Raw genomic sequence first — 14222 nt, forward strand, 5'->3', positions numbered from 1 at the left:
CACGGGTTTGGCGAAGGTTCTGGAGCTTGTTCTCGGAGGCGCGGACCCTGTCGCTGTCCCTGAAGACAGATTGCATCTGACCGATACAACTATCGAAGTTCTGAAGGCTGTGATCTTGGCGTTCGACTAGGGGCGCCATCCAGGCTTGCGCAGTGCCGGTGAGGTAGGTGCCAATCGTTTGGATCTTGATGATGTCGCTGGGGTAGCGGTTGGGCTGGAGAGCAAACATCAACTGGATGTTGTTCAACCATCCACGGGATTTGCTGCGGGTACCATCAAACTTCTCAGGCGAGCTGATTCTTGGCTCCAGAGCTTCGGGAGCAGGGTTGGTGACTTGAGGACGGGTGTACGCATCGGCTTGGACCTGGGCAGCAATGTTCTGGGCAGCTTGTGCGTCGGCTTAGGCTTGCGCTAGGTTGGCCTGCAAGTTGGCGTTTGACATTGGCGGTTGACATTGGCGGCTGTCAGTAGGTAAGCTTATGGTATGGGCGCGTCGTCGCCCATCGCTCTCACCTTGTCCTCTCTACTTTGCTTCTGCCTCAGTCGTCAAGATCATAACAGTTTGATCTGCTGGGGAGGAAGGTAATGGACAAAGAGAGGCCAGCTATTTATAGATAGGCAACCCAGCAGGCCAGAGAACAACAACAACAAGAGGGCACTGGGGGGGCGCCAGCTATGCTCCTAGAGCGTGCGTGGCGAGCGTAGAGAGCATTGCTACAGCTGCTGGCTATGGAGAAGTAGTGGGGGATGTGGAGAAGCCGACGGGGGATTGGCGAAATGAGAGGAGAGAGGAGGAGCGGCGATATTGCGGGAGGATTGGCGAAATGGGAGGAGGGGGAGTGGCATTGACACTGACATTGACACTGACATTGACACTGACATTGACATTGACATTGGCGTTTGACATTGGCGGTTGACATTGGCGGCTGTCAGTAGGTAAGCTTATGGTATGGGCGCCTCGTTCATAACATTCAGGCCACGGTACAGTCATTGTACGATTCGTCAACTGATGTGTATTAGGATACACATTTCTGAATATGGTCAACAAGGGTCTTGATTTTATTTTGATGTCTTGCAAGGATCCTCTCTAAGGTACGGTTATCGACCTCATCATCTTTCACCTTCATTTTGAATGTTTTCAGATTGATAGTACACAGATGTTCCCAGTTCCTAAAGAAACCCAATCCAACGTACTCTGCTCCTGGAACCATCCAAGATAGCGACCACTGTTGAGTGTCCAACTCATCCTCGAGATCTGTCAATAGGGTCTTGAAAGCCGTGGGGTTGTTATCCTGGAAAGACTCCAGGTACTCGTGGTTAGATTTTCTGGTTGACTCAAAGGAAGCCATGGTTAGAATTTTGCGTTACATATCAAAACTGCATTCAAAAACGCGTTGAGCTACTCCACCAAGTCTGGTGTTGACACACAACTTTGTCTTCTCTACTACAACCCACTGACGGGATATACTTCAGCCGAGAGACTCTTCCAGCAGTCTCAGGCTAAAGGCAAATCTCTGTCTTGGGCTGATGCACACCGGTTTGTGGCTGCACAGCAAGTAGCTCAACTTCATCAACTTCCATCCCGAACTTATGAGTATCTGCACATAGTTAGTCCAGCACTTAACGCACGGTGGCAGTCAGATCTGATCGACTTTCCTAGGCTTGCTAAGGAGAACAACGGATATCGATATATACTGACCATTGTTGATATCTACTCTCGCTTTGCATACTGCATTCCTCTGAAGAACAAGGACGGAGTGACAGTATCTGCAGCACTTAGGAAACTCTTTGCGTCCGGTAAGAGACCTACCGAATCCTTCACCTCAGATGCTGGCAGTGAGTTCAAGAATGTGCATGTTGCTGCGTTGCTGAAAGAGATCGGCGTGCAACAGTACACAGCACAAGCTGGCGACCATGACCGCCTCGGCATCATAGAACGGTTCAATAGAACAATAAAGACCTTCCTGGCACGATACTTTACTGCGACGGGACAGAAGGCATACGTCAACGCTCTACCGCAGTTCACAGAGAACTACAACAATCAGGTGCATAGCGTTCTCGGCAAAGCACCCGCTAGGATCAAGGATGGTGACATACCGGATAGCTTGGAGCAGAACGTTAAGGCACTTGATGATCTAGAAGGGTTCAACATTGGAGACGACCTTAGGATCAAGGAAGATCGCAATGTATTCAAGAAAGGTTACAGTCAACAGTTCAGCAAACTAATCTACATTATTGGTGGTCGAAACGGGTATGGGTACAAATTGTTTGATACAAAAGGGGTTCCTCAGAAGCGAATGTACAAAGCCCGAGACTTGTTGAAGATCAATGATGTCCAAAAAGCACCCAGAGGAGACAGAGAAATCGCCAGGCTCCAAGGTGTGGACGTTGTCCTTCCAGAGCCTGGCCAGAAAAGGAAACGGAAGCCGAAGAAGATTTTTGGAGAGTGACGAGAGCTCCCCATTTCACCCCTTCCCAGTTCTCTTAGTCAAGCCATCTAATCGCCGATACCATCCCACGGGAAATTGAGGTCAGACCGCACCCAGACATGTATATTCCTCCTGTGTTCCCACGCATACTTGTCGGCCATATAGCTCAGCGCTTCACAAACGGATACCATAGCGGTCTTCCCTCCCTTCTCGTTCAATATCTTTCCAACCACAACTACCCGCTCCCTCTCCGACTCTTTGAAAAACCTATGACAGGTCTCCCAGTCCTCGCCGGCGCTGTCCAGACTGGTCTCCCAGTCTTTGCGGACGCTCTCCAGAAATATATGATACATTCCCGCGATAGCATGTTCAGCGAGTAGCGGCGGGCTCAAAGATTCATCTGGTCAGGCTGCAACTCGTGGAAGGAGGAAATCTCAGCAAGACTAGTTTCAACAAAGCGTGTTGCATCGCGAACGATGTCTCCATGTGACACGACGTCTCCTTCTTTTTACATGTTGTCGATGTATGAAGGAAAACGGATGAGACGGATGTTGTAATCGATCGATTGGGCGTTTGTGGCTTTTGGTACGGAGTGACTCGGATACCTGGGGAACTCTGTGTGCACAGAGTTGTTGCGGGTGTTCAAGTCTGTGTTTGCGATGTTGGCACAGAGTTGTTGCGGGTGGTGCATAAAGGGTAAAATTTTTGACCCTTTATATACTACTTTTTTTATTCGATAAAATCTGGATGGCACAGACCGGTGTCACACAGAGATGTTGCAAGTCTGTGCGCACAGCTCTGACTTGGTTCCAATTGTAACTAATTGGCAGCCTATTGGGTCCGATCCCAGATTTAGAATCTGAGCCGTAATTGAGGCTGTTTGTCTCCATAAGCAGCGTATTGGACTCAAATCAAGGAATCAACTTTTCACCTTGTTGAGTGGAAATGGAGGCTTCCTAGGACAGTTTAAGACTCTCACCACTCCGTTGGACTTTTTTCCAAGCTTGACAGTTTTAAGCCGAATTTGAGACCTCTCTGGCTTGATATGGGGCCTATCCAGGGGGTTTTTTCCGAGATTCAGGTCTGAGGCCTGTTGGACCGGGTTTGCGGTTCAGATGAGGGTAAATAACGGTTTTTCAAAAGTGTAGTTAAATGGTGGCCAATTCTATACTACTCAAACGACCTTCAGAAGTCTTTGACGCGACTCGCCCCACCTGCAACTTCGCACCCAGCTTCCCACCGGAAAACCCACTGTGGACTAAGGTTGCGCTTCGTTTTCCCACGGAACTCCAGCCAACGCCATGAAGAGGCCAAGACAGCGTTCGGACTCGGGAAGTGACCTTAACCAGGATGCTTCTCCGTACGGAAGAAAAAGACACCCGGTTGCGTGGTCACGCCTGGGTAGAGATATATGATTAGGCGCATCTTCAGATGACAAGGACCATTCCCACTCAACCCCTCCAGAGCCACGATGCCAAACCCACCCGCCGCTCCTGCCAATTTGCCGGCTCCGCAATCCCCTTTGCGAACTTCGTCGCCCATGAGAGTAGAGTCGGGCAGCCGTCCAACAACGGCGACGACGACGAATGGTGCAAATGGACCCTCCGCCGCACCGCCAACCCTAGCTCCTCCCTCACAGGCCGCCTCCTCGCCACCGTTGTATTCGCCGGCGCCCAACTCACCAAACGGCAACAGTTTACCGCAGACAAATACCGGCGACGCGCCCGTGGAAGACGACTTCGACTGGTTCGAAATTGATAGCGGGCCCGCTCAAGAAGAGGTGGTGCACGAATATGAAGTACGTAAGGGGGGTTCGACTGTGGGCTTGGTTTGAAATTGTGGTAGCAGGCGAGCCGGAATAAAAATGCACAAGAGCCAAGACATCCGGACGAGGGGTGGAGGCGTTAGCACACCGGAAAGCGTTTTTCTTAGGCGGTATAGTTGGTTTTGCGCTGTCTCTGCTGTACGGCAGCGAACTAGGATGGAAAGAGACGGCATTCGGCAAGTGGAAGCAAGCAGTGTCTGAGAATGCGGGTCACTAACATTTCTCATTCCAGTCCAGGGGTCTCTATGGGCTGGATTGTTGTTATCTGCCTGTGTGGGCTCAATTCCTTGCATATCTTTTCTCGGGGCTCACGATTCCCGCTGCGCCAGCATTGATAAGCTATCTCGTTGTTTGGAAACCCGGAGGTGTGGTCAGACTGAGAAGTGTCCCAATGTTGCAATAAGTTTACACATCTATGGGCAGATCCCAATCTCTTTGATAAGATCGGCCCCGAGGATAGCTTGACGCTGAGTACGGAGATTGCTCGCTGGTGAGTTGTCTTGTCAGTGGAAGTTGTCCACTTCTCTGCGATCATACTGAAACGCTGTTTCCCAGGTCACTGTTCTTTGCATCATCCATCTTCACTTGGGTCGTGTTGTGGTACTTCATTGACGGTGGGAATGTCCTGATCGTATATGAGGGATCGTTTGAACCGTTCAAACTTACCTTACTACCCCTCAGTGCTACCGTACGTCATTGTTTCCACGCTGAGTACGCTCTTTGGAGGGTACAGCGAGCGGACCCGAGCGCGACTTGAGGTAGAGTTGGCATGGACCCTTATTGACAGTACTTTCTGGCTAACCGCACCTCATACAGTACATGGTAGCCGTCAAACTCTTCGTCACGATTGCATCCTGGGCGATCATCACGGTCGTCGCGTTCGCCCTCCTGTTCAATCAAATGAATCAAGTGGAGTACTGGCTTACGATATTCCATGTGATCGTAACGGGGATGGTGTTCACTCTGTGTATGCTTATACATAAGCTTCTGTTGCAAGTGATTGGTAAGTGGCCGGTTTTTTGCGGAGCGGAGGCCCGATTGGAGATAAATATTGATATTTCAAATTGTGTAGCCGTGCAATTTCACAGGTGCGTGTCTGCCGTTGAAGGGTTAAGAGTTTGTCTAATGGCGAATTGAGCTTGCCCTTGCGAAATCGCAGACTCGCGTATAAAGACCGAATCGCTATATCCAAACGACATATGAAACGTGAGTGCAGGTAGTCCCGTGTATTGGGAAAGAGGGAGTCCAAATACTGAACATTTTCGATTCAACCCTCAGTGCTCGACGCATTCAAAAAGTACGCAAAGCAACATCGATCAAATAGCGAGTATATTGGACCGGGACAGCTTCTACCGAAAGGCGGCCCACAACCGTCCAATCCGTCAAGTCCCATCTGGACAGGCCGCTTTGCATATGGCAGGGAGCAGAGCACTACCAACACGCTAGCCACCGATGCAGATTCACAGCAAGGGGCTGCCGCTGCTTCTCACCGCAAAAACAAGCAGTCTGCGTCGTTCTGGCTGCATATAGTTAGGAGACGGGCGGCTGACAGCGCTGGGCGGAACGGCCTACCTGGGGATCTAGACGACGACGACCCCGACCTCGAGTCAGGGATGGAGTCTGATGTCACCGAGATGGGGATGATGGGACGGCGACCCACCACCGTCAACGGCCCACCAATACCGCCAACAGGGGAACTCGCAGAAATCCAAAAATCATACCCCATCCACGCCCCCGACGACCAATCATCGCCGTTACCGGCCCGCCCGCGTACAACCTCCGACTCCCCACACTCCCTCAACATTGACTCCCTCCACCGCAGCCCGACCGTACTCGCCCGCAACGTTTCCAGAAAGACCGCCCGATCCCGCCCAGCCTCTCGCGCCGGCTCCCCACCCTCCTCGCCCGGCCTGCGCCCCATCACCGCCTCCGACCTCCTCCCCACGACGCACACCATCTCGCGCTCCACCCGTCCCTCCATGTCGCACAGCCGCGCGGCGTCCGCAAGAAGGAGCGATACCGTGCAGGATCTGCTCTCCCCGAGCTCGCCGCATGATGATAAGCATATTCGCTCCCCGATACCCGGCTTGACGGAATTCAAGGGAAATCGGTACAAACAGGAGCTGGCGAGGATGGATATTACGAGTCATATACAGGCGGGCAAGCTGGCGAAGAAGATATTCATGGGGTTGGGAGGGAAGGAGAAAGGGTTTTTGACGTCGGAGGATTTCATGCGGTAATGACATTTATAACCTGCCTCCGCTCATCAATTCACATCGTGACAAATGTTTATTCTGAAAACATTAGATGCTTCGCAGACCCCTCCCTCGCATCCGAAGCCTTCCTCCTCCTCGACCAAGACGGCAATGGCTCCATCACGCGCAAAGAAGTGAAAGACTGCGTCGTTGGGATGTATCGCGAGCGCCGCGGGCTGTACCGCGCGATGCGGGATTTGTCGCAGGCGTTGGGGAAGCTTAATTCGTGAGTTTGTGTGTGTGGGGGCGGAGGGTGATTTGTGGGTGGTGGATTGATGTTTGTTCTTGAGGAAGGTTTTTCTTTTTTGTGGATAGCTTTGTGTCGTTTTGTATTGCTTTGCCGGTGAGTTTTTTTTAACGATTTGCGCCCTTGTCACAAAGAACCGTCATTTTTCCGGCCGTAACTCACATATCTGTTATTCCTACTACATTTCGTGTGCGTAGATCTTTGGTATCAGCCTCACCGCGATGCTCCCCTTCACGAGTTTTATCCTCGCGCTGAGTTTCGTTTTCGGTAGGGAATCTTCATTTGCATTGTTGAGTTCGGAGGATCATATAGGCATGCAGCGCTTATCAAATGACCATATCCTCGCTCTACAGGAACCGCGGCACGCACCGCCTTCGAATCGCTGCTCTTCTTATTCGTCACACATCCATATGATGCTGGTAGATAAAGGCCGCCCACTTGAACATGTTACGGAGCAGCATGCTCACTGTCTTCACGTCCTCGCATGCACAGGCGACCGAGTCCTCATCGACAACCAGAACTTGCTCGTGGAAGAAGTGGGCGTGTTGACAACGATTTTCAAGAGGATGGATGGACAGTTGATTTATGCGCCTAATAGTAGGTTTTGTTGGAACTTCGCGTTTCTGATCTCGACTGGTTTGATGTTGACATGGACTTGAATTCTCTGTAGCACTCATTGCGTCGAAACTTATACATAATCTGCGGAGGTCGGGGGATCAGGTGCGGTCGCTGGGATCTGTCCGCCATCTTGAGTGTTCGGTGGTCACGGTCTTCTGATATGTCTGCCCTTTTTTCTCTTACTTTTGTCTCTGTCTTTTGTTAGTCCGAAGCCATCGAACTCCAACTAGGTACAATATCCACCCTTTACTTCGCATCCCTCGCCCACCACCACGCACTAACCCCGCTCCACTTACCACAGACTTCGACACCCCCGAAGAAAAACTCCGCGCTCTAAAAGACCGCATCCAAGAATTCGTCCGCTCCGAGCCGCGCGAGTACGCCGGCGTGGATATGCATATCTCCGATATCGAGAATATGAATAAGTTGAAGGTCAATATGGTGTTAAAGCATAAGGGTATGTGTGGTGGGCGGATTGGTGAGAAAGGGTGATTAGGGAGAGAGTGGATTGTTTATTTTTTCCTGTTTTTGATGATCCTAGGGAACTGGCAGGATGGGAGTAAACGGTGGGGGAGGCGGACGCAGGTGAGGATCTTCTTGTGGTCGTGTTGTTATTGGTTTAAGAGAACCGAGTTCTATTCGCTACCACAATAAACTGAACGAATTCAATCCCACCTCCCCCCTTTCCATGCAGTTCATGTACGCCCTCCGCCGGCACCTAACGGACCTCCAAATCGTCTACCTGACGCCCGCGCAACACAAAATCGAGACCTCATCCTCCACAACATCCTCTTCTCAACAACAGCCACAGCAAATGCAGGCGGCGCCCATGACGACCTTATCGGTGCCGACGTTCACGATGAGCGAGCCTGCGGCGGAGAGGGCGGTTGCGGCGGCGGCGCAGCAGAGTTTGGCGGGGGGGATGCATATGTGATTCGGGGCTTGGGAGGGAGTGGGTTTGTTCTTCTGGGTTCTGGGACATGGGTTTTTGGGTTGCGTTACGATTTTGAGCTTTTTACTGATGCGTTTGTTTGAGTGTACTTTTTGGTCGTTATGTTGTGGGGCGATATGCAATGTGTGAAGAAGCGCATGAGAGGTTCATAAATACGTAGTATTCGAAAAGAATGGCCGTTCAACATGCGCATATCATCTGTGGTTTCCCCACATAGATATTGTTTTCATCCTCACTCTATCTATATTCATATTCTTGCTTTCTCCCTCCTCCATCTCTCCCTCCCCCTAAAGCAAAGTCAAATCGACAAGATCAAATTTCCTCCTCCCCTTCAGCATCAAACTCTGTGTCAAATCCGCCTGCCTCTGCACCTTATCCACCTGCGAGATCTCCCTAATCTTCTGCTGCACATACGCCAACCGCTGCTCCCCATCCATGCCCAAATAAGACTTGATATCCAAACTATTCGCCAACCGCTTCTTCATCTCCGGCCTAGTCGGCAGCGCAGGGAGCGTGCCATCATCCACCGAAACGATCCGTCTCCGCTTCTCGAGATCGTAGTGCAGGACCACGCGGCCGGGGATGAGCGCAAAGAGGGTATGGTCCTTCCCCATCCCGACGTTGTGGCCGGGGTGCCATTCGGTCCCGCGTTGGCGGATGATGATGTTCCCCGGCTCGACTTTTGCGTTGTGGAGGGCTTTGAAGCCGAGATATTTTGGTTGCGAGGTGCGTCCGTTTTTGGTGGAGCCGCCGGCTTTTTTGGTGGCGAAACGGATCTGGGAGAAGGTGAAGGATGTGGGGGGGCGGACGGTGGTGGGGCTGCTGGTGAGAGGATCGAGGGGGGTGGGGCGGAGGTGGGTGAGGCAGCCGGCCGAGGGCCGTTTGGGGAGGGAGGCGGCGGCTGGGGCGCCTATCCGGGATAGCAACATTGTGATGGAGGGAGCGTTGAAGTTGGAGGTTTGGAGGGTGGGATTTTTTCGCTTTTTGCCGTTGGGGATCGAGTGGCTGAGCCCCGAGTTAAGAGTCTAACTCCGGTTCGAAGTCTAGTGACAGGAGTGCTGTATGCCGGTAGCTGAGCGACGACAGCTCTCTCTCTGGAGAAGAAGATTGGCGGAACGGGTCGAGGGATTCAGCGAGGGATTGGGGCAATTGAGGAGCGACTTGCAAGAGCCGCGTCTCTTCGTTTTCTGTTTCTCGCTCCATTTGCGACATTCTCTTGCAACCTGCTTGCAACCAGCACTCAACCACCGGCCGCACTGTATTCACCCACAACAGTTATCCTCAACTAATAAAGCTCTCGCAGCACCTGCCGGACCTTGTCGTTTATCGCCGCTTCACACCCCCGCCCAACATGCCCCCACCCTCAAAACACCCCAAACGCCCCAAAAAGCCCTCAGCTGGCCCTGCCACACCCCCAAAACCCACCACCTTCGCCGACTCCATCACCGAAGCCCTCTCCCTCGAAGACAAAGGCGACCGGCACGGCACCTCCGCCAAAGCGCTCCGCTTCTACCAACGCGCCCGCGAAATGTACGCACATGCGCATTCGCTCGAGCCTAGCGACGCGGAGTGCATGTACAATTGGGGACGGATCCTGCTCGTAATTGCCGAGTTTCAGGTGGACAACGGAGATGATGATATCGACGACGAAGCGGCGGGTAGATTTGCGTTGTTCAACGAGGCGGCGGAGAAGTTCAGGAAGGGTGACCAGGCGAACGTGGATGTGCTGTTTAATCTGGCGCAGGCTTTGAGGGGCGCTGCGGAGATTGCGTTGGAGGAGGAGGGCACGGGGAGCGGGGTGGGTGGGGGTGCGGCGGAGGCGGTGAAGATGTTGACTGAGGCGGAGGCGGCGTTGGAGGAGGTGTTTCGGTTGCAGATTGCGTTGATGGAGGACGAGGGGAAGGGGCCGGCGGATGATGCTGCACTGAAGAGTGCAGCGGCTGTAAAAGAGGGATCTGTGGACAAAGAAGAGGAGAAGACCGGAGGGGACGAAGATGAAGAAGGACAAGAAGAAGAAGAAGAAGAAGAAGAAGAAGAAGAAGAAGAAGACTCCCCAACAGTTTCCCTCATCGACACCCTCTCCGCCCACGCGCAGACCCTCACTCTCCTCTTCCAAGAAGTTCGCGACCCAGAATCCACCCTCCTCTATACCCGCGCCCTCTCCAAACTCCACAAAGCCCAATCTCTCCTCGACTCCCCTCCGCAAACGGACCCGATAACACCCACCGAGAAACAACGCTGCCAACACGACATTGACATCCGGTTTGCGGAGACTTTCGCGGCCCGCGCGGATGTTGTTGCACAGGTTGAGAACCGCGTCGATGAGGAGATCTTTGGACAGGCTGTGGGGAGGCTGGAGAAGGTGCTTGGAGGGGATAAAGACAACGTCGAAGCGCTTTGCGAAAAAGGGGATGTGCTCTGCTCATGGGCCGATGCGGTCAAGATGTGTGCAGGCGGGGTGGAAAAGATCCTCGCTGCCGCGGGTACCAACACATCTTCTTCCTCATCCTCATCAACAACACCACCAACGAACCCCCTAACACTCCTCCGCACCCTCTACACCCGCGCCGTCGACGCCTACACCCTCGCCTACACACTCACCCCAACCTCCGCCCCCATCGCCGCAAAACTCGGCGACACCCACCTGCTCCGTATCCCCCTCTACACCCCCCCGACCACCCAATCCCAACTCCCAACCCTCGCCCTCAACGCCGAACGATACTACCGCCGCGCCGTCACGCTCAAAGACCACTCTGTGCTGCTCCGCCTCGCCAAAGCGTTGTCGTGGGCGGGGAAGGAGGAGGAGTGTAGGAAGGTGGTTGTGGCGTGGCGGAAGAAGGTGGACAGGGGGGATGGGGATGTGGGGGAGGAGGGGGAGACGGCTGAGGTGGGGTGGGCGGGCGTGGTTAAGGGGTGGGAGTGGTTTGAGGGTGCGTTGGAGGGAACGGCGTAGGGGTGTCCCGAATTGGCATATATGGTAGAATAGGTTATAGCAAGTTGCGCTATGATTTGGAGGATAGGTCCGCCTAGCTTTGTGGAGAATCGAAGGGACGAGGTCCATCCGATTGTGCATATCTTGGCATACCACATGAGTGTTCATTTTGGGGCATGTCTTTCCGTTCGGTGATTTTCTGAACAGAGCTCGCACCCTGGCTCGCACCCTAGTGATCTAGAAACGTAGCCTACTCCTTTGGCGAGGGAGACTCGTCGACACGGCACTACTCCATTTCTTGACTTATTTGCGCAACACAAGAGTACTAGCTACGCAGAAACAAATGAATTGCCACCAACTACAGTACAAATGCTTGACTTACTTGCGCAACACAAGAGTACTAGATACGCAGAAACGAATGAATTGCCACCAACTACAGTACAAATGCAAGAGAAGAATACAGTATGAAAGAACCTAAACAACTAAACAAAGGCGGGAGGGCCAAAAACACACACAGGCGCGTGTGTGCATAACTGATAAATACAACGTGGAGCATTGAACGGGTGGTGGTGCGTGTGTGTTTAGATGCGCCGTGCTTTCCGCGCGTTGGATGAATGATTAAACCGTGAAGGGGCCAGGTACATCCGATTTACTGCTGCTTGCATTCCGGGGGCTTATCGGTCGAGTTGGCCGGAGCCTCGCCACCCTCTTCCTCCGCAGCATCCTCATCACCCTCATCCTCATCGTCATCCTCGTCCTCGTCATCATCATCCCCAGAGTACAACTCCTCATCAAACTCATCCTCCTCAAACTCCAGCGCCTTGCCCGTGAACCAGTCAACAGCACGCGGGATGATCTTCTCCTTGATCATTTCTCCAATCTCGTAATCCATCTCCAACCGCTGTTCGAGTTCCTCGAGGTCTTCCTCATCGGCGTCATCGTCGTCGTCTTCGGGGGCGGTGGGCGGCGAGAAGAAGGAGAAGAAGGTCTCGGCGGGGACGGTTTTCTTGACGGTACGGGTCTTGTTTGAAGACTTGTGGCGTTGCTTCTTGATCTCGATTTTGACGCTCAGGTCTTTGCCCTCCTTCCAGTGGATCGGGCTGCCTTCGGCGCGGTCGTAAAGGACGTCGCCGTAGCCGGATTCGGGGGAGGACTCGAGGTAGTAGGTTTTTGTGAGGACGGAGTCGGTGAAATAGTCGTTAGGGGCAAAGTGGAAGGTCAGAGTGAAGCCCTGCACAGACCGCAAAAAGGAAAGTTAGTTCTGTAATCCCTGCCGATACCATTCACATTCAATCCCCAAAACATACGGGGTTGTCTTCGAGGTAAGTCAGCTTGATATCCGTCAGTTTCTTCAACACCTCCTCATCCTTCTCCGTAATCATTTCCGCCAACTGTGCGTTGTTCCTCAACGCAGTCAACCAGAACTCGGGGATTCCCGCAATGTCCTTGCCGTCCTCAACAGTCTTGGCCGGGGTGGGCGGAGTGGCCTTCTCCTTGTCCTCATCCTCTTCGTCCTCCTCAGGCTTCCTCTCGCATTCAGCGTCAGTGGGCTCGACGGATCCGGCGATAATAGCGGACCGCTGGTCGTATAGAGGTTGGTACTTGGCGTGGAACTTCTTTTCGAGCGCCAAGAGTTCGGCTTGGAACTCGGCTTCGAGGCCGGTGTGCTTATCCTATTTGAGAAGAAAAAAGCTTGTGTAAGCCTCTGGTTCTTCTGCGATTTCCATTGCTCGCAATAAGGAGTCAAGGACATAGGTGAAGCGATTCGGCACTTCGCTTCATTGCGACTCTTTGACCGCTGAACACCGCCCCTCAAAACCTCACCTGCAAGTTCAACAACGCATTCATCCTCCTCTTCACACTGGTAGGTAAGCTGTCAATGTAACCCGAGGGCCTGCCAACAAGGGAGCCCAGACGCTCCTGGAGTGCGCTCAGCATGGCGGGGTCTTGGAAGGCTTTTAGTGGGAAAATCGAGAGAAGCGTTAGTCCAAAGCTTAGTTTCAGCGGAGTGTGATAGAGAGACTTGGATGAGTGTTGGTGCTAGACATACCTGATTCTAAGGCCATTGTTGTATGTGCCGTTAAGAGTGATCTGCTGTAGTTCCTACGGCTTTCTCTAGCGTCTTTTGGCGGGCGGGGAAAGAAAGCGGAGAGCCGTTTGTCCGGAAGACCCGCTAAGCCACACTCCCAGAACACCTTGCAACAAGCAGGCCAGCCAACAAGCTACTGTACCTCGGCCAACCCAACAACCAAGCAAACATGCACATCCCACAAGCACCAACACCCCTCCACCACCGTCTCATACCGCAACGACCCACGCGCCTCGGCTGGAAAGTCTATCTGCTCACCGCCGTAGTCTCCACGTTCACCGGGTTCTACGTTTTTGACCCTTACATGCGCGCGCAATTCGAGCCACAGCAACAAGCAACGGCAGCGGCGGCTGGTGGGGCCAAGGAGGGAGCCGGTGGGGTCGCTGCCAAGTGAGACGGCGTGAGAACGAGCACGAATATGCTAGGGATAGGCGAACGGAGTTTTTTCTAGGTGTGGAAGGTGTGCGGAATAGTGGCGAGTGAACTATTTCACACTTCCCACAACCGGAAGGCCGCACAGCGGGATCGGATAGGGATCCTGGTTACGAATCCGCCGTACGCGAAACGTCGAATATACCCCTCATCTCTCGGTCCGGCAACCCGCCACCCGTGCACAAGCAATTGCGGGTGTGGATATGTTACCTATCCCGCCTGAACGAAACACCTGACAGATAGATTTACGGCGAAAGGAGGGCTGTACGAGATGAGAGGGTGCCGAACGCCCCCATCTGGTCATGTTGCTTCACATTCCGAATGGCATCATTGGCGCAGACGCATCGTTGATCGGAATGATGCACGAGAAACCATCGGGCCATGTATGTAGGGGTGAACGTAGCTGGGCAAGAGGGTAGAGTGCAGATAGGGCTTAAATGAAG

General features: G+C 53.1%; 8 protein-coding genes across 8 annotated transcripts; 6 read left to right on the top strand and 2 right to left on the bottom strand.

Annotated features, from left to right (window-relative positions):
- Positions 1-1827: 1827 nt before the first annotated feature.
- On the top strand, positions 1828-2450 carry EV422DRAFT_507349 (uncharacterized protein; the record flags this gene model as incomplete). Its single annotated transcript, XM_053068654.1, has 2 exons — positions 1828-1836; positions 1893-2450. 2 exons carry the CDS (start codon positions 1828-1830, stop codon positions 2448-2450), a joined length of 567 nt encoding a protein of 188 aa, XP_052924585.1.
- A 1057-nt stretch (positions 2451-3507) lies between these two features.
- Positions 3508-4848, top strand: EV422DRAFT_104838 (uncharacterized protein). The gene is made up of 3 exons (XM_053064543.1): positions 3508-4227; positions 4487-4619; positions 4678-4848. Exons 1-3 carry the CDS (start codon positions 3901-3903, stop codon positions 4746-4748), a joined length of 531 nt encoding a protein of 176 aa, XP_052924586.1. The 5' UTR covers positions 3508-3900; the 3' UTR covers positions 4749-4848.
- EV422DRAFT_104771 (uncharacterized protein) lies at positions 4687-7686 on the top strand. Its single transcript, XM_053064542.1, has 13 exons — positions 4687-4744; positions 4810-5012; positions 5071-5257; positions 5327-5342; positions 5414-5460; positions 5533-6490; positions 6562-6735; positions 6804-6852; positions 6954-7023; positions 7110-7175; positions 7249-7353; positions 7427-7604; positions 7676-7686. Exons 2-12 carry the CDS (start codon positions 4890-4892, stop codon positions 7531-7533), a joined length of 1902 nt encoding a protein of 633 aa, XP_052924587.1. The 5' UTR covers positions 4687-4744; positions 4810-4889; the 3' UTR covers positions 7534-7604; positions 7676-7686.
- EV422DRAFT_104728 (uncharacterized protein) lies at positions 7463-8410 on the top strand. Its single transcript, XM_053064541.1, has 4 exons — positions 7463-7604; positions 7676-7831; positions 7916-7959; positions 8069-8410. The coding sequence occupies exons 2-4, from the start codon at positions 7768-7770 to the stop codon at positions 8306-8308; spliced, it is 348 nt and encodes a 115-aa protein (XP_052924588.1). The 5' UTR covers positions 7463-7604; positions 7676-7767; the 3' UTR covers positions 8309-8410.
- A 437-nt stretch (positions 8411-8847) lies between these two features.
- Positions 8848-9105, bottom strand: EV422DRAFT_489715 (ribosomal protein L27; the record flags this gene model as incomplete). The annotated part of the gene is made up of 1 exon (XM_053067452.1): positions 8848-9105. A coding segment is annotated over one exon (258 nt), but the record flags the coding sequence as incomplete, so codon positions are not given.
- A 429-nt stretch (positions 9106-9534) lies between these two features.
- Positions 9535-11279, top strand: EV422DRAFT_621015 (uncharacterized protein; the record flags this gene model as incomplete). The annotated part of the gene is made up of 1 exon (XM_053074123.1): positions 9535-11279. Exon 1 carries the CDS (start codon positions 9678-9680, stop codon positions 11277-11279), a length of 1602 nt encoding a protein of 533 aa, XP_052924590.1. The 5' UTR covers positions 9535-9677.
- Positions 11280-11543: 264 nt separating this feature from the next.
- On the bottom strand, positions 11544-13331 carry EV422DRAFT_534114 (uncharacterized protein). The gene is made up of 3 exons (XM_053070646.1): positions 13083-13331; positions 12566-12931; positions 11544-12489 (listed from the first exon to the last, which is right to left on the bottom strand). The coding sequence occupies exons 1-3, from the start codon at positions 13194-13196 to the stop codon at positions 11908-11910; spliced, it is 1062 nt and encodes a 353-aa protein (XP_052924591.1). The 5' UTR covers positions 13197-13331; the 3' UTR covers positions 11544-11907.
- Positions 13332-13516: 185 nt separating this feature from the next.
- Positions 13517-14022, top strand: EV422DRAFT_568694 (uncharacterized protein; the record flags this gene model as incomplete). The annotated part of the gene is made up of 2 exons (XM_053072677.1): positions 13517-13737; positions 13881-14022. The coding sequence occupies 2 exons, from the start codon at positions 13517-13519 to the stop codon at positions 14020-14022; spliced, it is 363 nt and encodes a 120-aa protein (XP_052924592.1).
- Positions 14023-14222: the final 200 nt, after the last annotated feature.

The sequence above is a fragment of the Fimicolochytrium jonesii genome (assembly GCF_025526975.1).
Source record: "Fimicolochytrium jonesii strain JEL569 chromosome Unknown EV422scaffold_16, whole genome shotgun sequence".
In the NCBI taxonomy this organism is placed as follows: domain Eukaryota; kingdom Fungi; phylum Chytridiomycota; class Chytridiomycetes; order Spizellomycetales; family Powellomycetaceae; genus Fimicolochytrium; species Fimicolochytrium jonesii.